This window comes from Bos javanicus, chromosome X (genome assembly GCF_032452875.1).
Source record: "Bos javanicus breed banteng chromosome X, ARS-OSU_banteng_1.0, whole genome shotgun sequence".
In the NCBI taxonomy this organism is placed as follows: domain Eukaryota; kingdom Metazoa; phylum Chordata; class Mammalia; order Artiodactyla; family Bovidae; genus Bos; species Bos javanicus.
Genome location: NC_083897.1, coordinates 123,132,613 through 123,138,964, shown reverse-complemented (window position 1 = coordinate 123,138,964; position 6,352 = coordinate 123,132,613). Strand labels below are relative to the sequence as shown.

General features: G+C 51.0%; 1 protein-coding gene across 1 annotated transcript; it reads left to right on the top strand.

Moving 5' to 3' along the window:
* Nucleotides 1-2,693: 2,693 nt before the first annotated feature.
* On the top strand, nucleotides 2,694-5,122 carry LOC133242699 (transcription factor SPT20 homolog). The gene has a single exon (XM_061408839.1). It carries the CDS (start codon nucleotides 2,696-2,698, stop codon nucleotides 5,120-5,122), a length of 2,427 nt encoding a protein of 808 aa, XP_061264823.1. The 5' UTR covers nucleotides 2,694-2,695.
* Nucleotides 5,123-6,352: the final 1,230 nt, after the last annotated feature.

The window sequence follows — 6,352 nt, the reverse complement described above, 5'->3', positions numbered from 1 at the left end:
CCATGGTTTTCCCAGCATGTGCATCTGTATGGAGTTGCTGTAGAGGACAGCAGCAGTTGGAGTCCTTATACTCATGGTCATTCATGTGTTACGAAGACTCAAGGATGGTGTGCACTGTGAAAAATTTCAAAAACCCCATCCTGTGGAAAGACCGGGCAATTAGGGAGCTAAGGGGCAGGGGCTGGCTGAGCCATGAGAAGCCCTGGCAGGCCAACCAGAGCTCACTGGGACACACACACGGCTAGGCCCAGAGCCTCAGCCAGTGCACGTGTGGCCACACTGCCTTGGGAGTCGTCCCCGTGAGGAGTAAGGCGAGGATCGCACTCTCCACTGTCAGCCTAGTGGGTTGTAGCAGCTGACAAAACCACATGTGAAATCACCCATTTCGCTTGGAGGCAGAAGAGTCTCATGTGTCCACATGCCCAGATACATTACATGGCACACTCTCTGCATCATCGAGAATGATGGCATAGCGCATGCTGCCAGGGCCCTGCCCATGCCCCTGCAGTACTGCCATCCTGGACACGAGCACTGAGCATTACCGCAAACACTCCTGATGCTCGCTGAGGGCTTTCCAGCCACAGTAGCATGGCAGCACTCATGTGGCAACCCAGAGGGGTCGGGAATACGGCCCCCAGGACTGTCCTCGGCCAATGAGAGACAGGAGTGGATGATACGTATCCCAGCTTCTGTGCCTCTGGGTAGGACCAGCTGACGCTTGCTTGGCACTGTCTCTCCAAGGCCCCCAGCAGGCACTGGTTGTCCCCAGCAGCCTTCTGCTCCTGATTGTGCCTTTTATCACCTTCTTCCCTAGTCCTGACTCAGCTGCCCTTTCCCTGCCCAGAGTTTCTCAGGATGAACTCCAAATAAACTCCTTGCACTCGAATCGTCTTGTCAGGGATGGCTCCTGGGGACCCTGCCCAAAGATCCAGTCACCACAACAACTGAGCCTCTAGTCCACCCCAGAGGAGAGGGTCAGATACACCTCTCTCCTGAGAGAGGGGCACCCGGGGACATCAGCTGAGGGGCTGACTGTGATCAAGCTCATGGTTTACAGAGCAGGGGACCTCAGAGTTCTGAACCAAGGGAAAGATATGCCCCCCAATGGTATCGGGCAACACCTTAAGCTGTGTTTGGTTCTCATGACAGGGATGAAAGCTATTGTCATCTAGTGGGTAAGGCCAGGGATGCTAGCAAGCATCTTGCAGTGCCCGGGAAAGTCCCCCCTAACAAATGTCACTAGCACCAAGGCTGAGACCCCCTGGCACAGAACACACAACAGTCAGAGGACCTGGCTCTGGGCAGTTGGCTCGTCCCTAAAAGCAGTGGGGTGGGTGCGGGGTCCTAAACCAGTCACCTGGTGATACCAAGGGATGACTTATACCCTTGCCCCAAGACAACTGACATGCCAGGAGACAATGATTCCTGTCCAGTCCTGAACAAGGGATATGCTTCAGGAACTCTTAGTCAAGGAGTTATTAGTCCTATTTCAATAGATTGTATCTACTATAATATGTAATTATCATAATTGCTATTGGTCAGAAAAACATTTATTTTATAGTAGTCTATAATTCAGGAGTTTCACCAATTGATTTTGGATTCTTCTCAGTTGTGACTCTTCAGAATGAATATCCTATTATCATTATGTCTAAATCTAAACGTCAAGAAATTCTTAAAAAAAAAAAAACCTGTCCAAAAGGGTGGCAGATTTCAAGGCAACAGTATTAATAGAAAACAATGGCCCATAAAGTGTCTAGGACTAGTCATATCCTTCTAAACCATCCCTAGGACTGTAGCTATGGTCTGCAGTTAGAGTAATCATTTAAACTGTACTGCCAGCACCAGGAACAATAGTTCTCAACCCTATTAGACACAAACCACCTTTTAAAACAGTTTAATCCTGAACTGCAATTGCCAGACAATATAACTTACCTACCACACACTAAAAGCCCTTTCTGAAATAGCTAGGGAAATAAAAGGGAAGCACTTATGTAAAAGAATGTCATGTTATCGTGCATATCTCTATGAAAAGCATCAGGCAGGAGATCATGGGAAGAGTCATTGAAGAATTCTGATGCTTGCGCCAAATACAGCAAGTGTCCCTGGAGTCAAGAGGTACGAACTGGGTGTGTTAAACTGAAGATGGACACCAGGAGCAGTCCTGCCCTTGGGAACAAACAAAAGACTCCCAAGACAGTGAGTAATTCTTGGTGATGTGATCGCCAAAGAGAGAAACGACCACCTTTCATGACCTTCCCAGAAACTGATTACCATGAAAATTGGTGTGTATTAAAGCCATACCAAAAAATGATGGATTTTTACGTTGGCCACTTGTAGTTTGGGATGCTTGCTTTCAAGGTTATATGAAAAGAGGGTCTATCACAGCCAAGCCCTTGGAGGAAGTGTGGGTTGTGGGTAATGGAATGATGAGACTGGAATCTGTTTGTGCACACCTGGGAAGCAATGCCCTGAGGGCGGGGTGGGACCTGCTTCCAGCCCATCTGCAGCAGCGAGAGGCTAGACCAGCGCTGAATTTCTCCAAGTCGCAGGTATTTTGTGCTCTGCTTGTTGAGGGGCGGGTTTCTTGGTGTTTATTTTGAGGTACACTGCTCGCTCCACTGTGGAGTGGCCGCATTTGCAAGACTGAGCTCATCGCCCACTTCCATGTGCTCTTCTTACAGGGTCCCCATCTTGTATGATCATGCAGCAGGCTCTAGAGCAAGCTTTGGATCGCGCGGAGTATGTCATTGCAACCGCCCAGCAGAGACCGCCGAAAAGGAAATACTCATCGAGCGGAGAGGCGTCTCTCCAGGAAAAACTGTATGACATTTATGTTGAAGAATGTGAAAAACAGCCTGAGGTTACGGAGGAATTAAGAAGCAACGTGAACCTGTTAGAGAAGCTTCTTAGGAGAGAGTCGTTGCCCTGTTTGGTGATCAACCTGTACCCAGGAAAGCAGGGCTATTCCCTGATGCTCAAAGGGAAACATGGATCATATTCAGAGAGCATTCCACTGGCTTATGAAGAAGGGGAACTGCTTGAATACTTGGATGCAGAAGAATTACCTCCTGTATTGGTGGATCTCCTGGAAAAGTCTGCGGTTAACGTTTTTCATCAGGGGTGTGTCATAGCAGAGATACGGGACTACAGGCAGTCCAGTGCTGGGGAACCTCCACGTTACCAAAGCAGGCATATTCTCTTACGTCCCACCATGCAGACGTTAGTCTGCGATGTAGAGGCCATAGCCAGTGATGACCAGAACTGGACCCAGGAGGATAAACTTTTGCTTGAGAGCCAACTGATCTTAGCTACAGCGGAACCACTGTGTCTAGACCCTTCTGTATCAGTAGCCTGCATTGCAAATAGACTGCTCTATAACAAACAAAAGCTAAACACTCTTCCCATGAAAAGGAGCCTCAAGAGGTTTTCGGCGCCTGCTCTGAATCGGCAACAGAAGCTGTCCCATTATCCACCTCCTCCTGAGCTAAGAATCCTGACTTCTTGCAAAAAAATAAGAGAAAGTAAAACAAGTGGGCATCATGGCCTTAAGACTTTTAAAGCAGGCAAGTGTGTAGATACGTGGATACAGAGACCCTGTAACTTGGCTGTCCCAGCTCAAGTGGATGTGCAGAAATATGCTACAGGGAAGAAGCCTATCAGATATGAGGAGTCACAACCAACCCAGAAGGTACTAGGTGATTCTGCAGTTGGATGTGAGGCTGCCTACCAATCCCAGGCAACAAGGTTAACCGTCAGGCAGCCAACTGATAATTCACTTGCCACTGGAAATGGGTCTGAGAACGAAGCCACAAGGGAGAGAGAGCCGTGTCTGCCCCAGCCCTCCACAGATGACCAGTTCAAGAGTTTCCTGCCCAGGCCACAGACTGATGCTGGGAGAGTGGTCAGTCGATCCGAGCAACTGGTCCAGAAGAGCGCCCAGTGTCCAGTGCAGACGTCACCCAGCTCCAGTGGCTCAGCCCATCTCAGGCAGCCTTCTCCAGGGACACAGTCAGCACAGCCTAGGGCTGCGTCCATCCAGTCCTCAGTGCCAGACTGGGGAGCCAGACCTCCACCCCCACTCAAGAGACGTCCCTGGAGCCTAGAGAAGAGCTCCTGCAGTGACAGCTTTACCTCACAGCAGGCGGGCAGCTCTCAGGCCCATCCATCTGCTGGCCCTGCTCCTCAGCCACCCAGTCTTTCCCAGAGATCGTCTGTCCAGCTGAACAGAGGTAGCTCCCTTCCTGCGGCCGCCCCGTCCACCACAGGCACGTTACAAAGAACCCCTGACGTCCAGGTCACGACCATCTCCCCTGGCCTGAAGGTCATCAGACTAGTGGGCCCCTTTAGCTGTAGCCAGGCCTCAGGGGGAGAGTGTGCCCCTAGGGCCCCCGCTCCTGTGGGGATCCAGCTGGGCCAGCGGCCCGCAGGATCTCGGCTACCAAACCGGAGGTCCACACCACCGCCGCTGCTTCCTCGTCCTCCTCCCCCTCCTCCCAGAACCATTCAGGTGCTTTTGAAAAACACTTCAGACCTCAGGCCCTTTGCTCTGGTGGAGCTCCCCCGCAGTTCACTGGTCTGGAGCAGCCAGCAGCGAGCCCCGCAGCAGTGTGTCTACCAGCTGGTTCCCCAGCGGGCCCCGCAACGGCCTCAGCTGCCAGCGGTCCAGGCTTCAGGCACGTGGTGTCCAGGGGCACAGACTCCACGAACACAAGCCTCAGGGCCACAGTGTCTGAGTGCAGAGACCCCAGGGCCACAGGGTCGAAGTCCACAGTGTCCGGGTTTACAGGCTCCAGGGGCACAGAGTGTTGCCCGGCCCAGCACCACCATCCACACCCGGCCAGCAGTGGTTGTTCACCTCCGACGGCAGCAGGACTCCCTGCAGCCCCGGGTGCCCGGGTTGTCTCCACCAGGCTCTGTCCAGAGCCACCCGGGGCTGAGCATCTCGCATCACAGGATCCAGGCCTCACAGGCCCCGCACCGGCCGATTTACTGGAGGGTGGTACGGTGCCCAGTGGCTGCAGCCCCAACAGCCCCCACCGCGCCACCCCCTCGGGGCCCCAATCCAGGCAGCCAGACCGCAGGGACCCCGGAGGGAGGCCCCCCAGCCACCCCCAAGCCCTGAGGCCTGCCTGGTTTTCTCTCTTAAAAAAAAAAAAAAATCCAAGAGCAGCCACCAAATGAATCCTGAGTGCCAACCTCATTTGGGTTGTTTTTTTTAATGTGTCACTATTTTACATTCTTGGATGTGCAGACCTTCCACAGAAGCACAATTTTTACATACAAGCCCCGAAGGTCTTTAATAAACTGGGATTATTTCACTTAAGCCATGGCTTTGGTGGTGGTTGTGCACAGTTATTTTTTTTGTGATGTTCTCAAGTGTATCCAGACCCAAACTAGGGTCAGTTTAAACTCCTGAAGCCTTGTTATTTCTCTCAGGCAATAAAACTGTAATACCAAGAAAGTAAAAATTAGTATTAACAAGATGATTTTTAAATTTTTAGATGAGTTACTAACACATGAACTGTGGCATCTTCACCATTTCACGTGTCCAGCTCACTGGTGTTTGGTAGACTCACCTTGTCGTACAACACATCTCTAGGATAACTTGTGCTTGCGCAAGTGAAACTCTCTCCCCGTGGAGCACCAACTCCTCAGGTTCCCTCTCCCCCAGCCCCCGCCCCCACCCTCTACTTTCTGGGTCTCTGAGTCTGGCTGTGGTAGATTCTTCCTAGAAGTGGGGTCCTGCAGTTGTCATCTTCGGTGAGGGGCTAATTTCACTGAGCATCTTGACTTCAAGGTCCATCCCTGTTAGCACGCCACGGGAAGGTCGTGGCTTTTTACAAAGGGTTTCACTGTATGTAATCTACAGTGAAGTGGTCTATGAAATATTAGAAACGTCCTTCAGAAGAGAATGCACTTCCGTATTTGTTAAGTTTTTGCACAGTGTATGAAATGCAATTTTTACACGTTTTGGGTGAGAAAAAGCTAAACATACCAAAAATTGATCTTATCACCTTTGAGACCCTGGACCCCTGCAGGTGTGCAGCAGGGGGTGGGGCACTTGCTTGCATGGTTGTCCCCAGCCCAGGTCCTCCAGGCTGCAGCTTTGAAAAGGCACTTCTGGGATGTCGTTGTCTCTCTATAAAATCATTTACATTTTTGAGATCCCTGGGTTGTTTGCAGAAGGTAAATAGCTAAATGTTTGGAAATGAGTCGATTTGTTTGTTTTTCAGGTGTTTTCAACCTTGTTACATTCGAGGTGATGTCCCCCTGCCCCCTTCCCTTCTGTCTCTTGCTGAGTGATCACCCATTGGTCAGCCGCCCCTGCTTCCTCTTCTCTATTTTTTTTCCT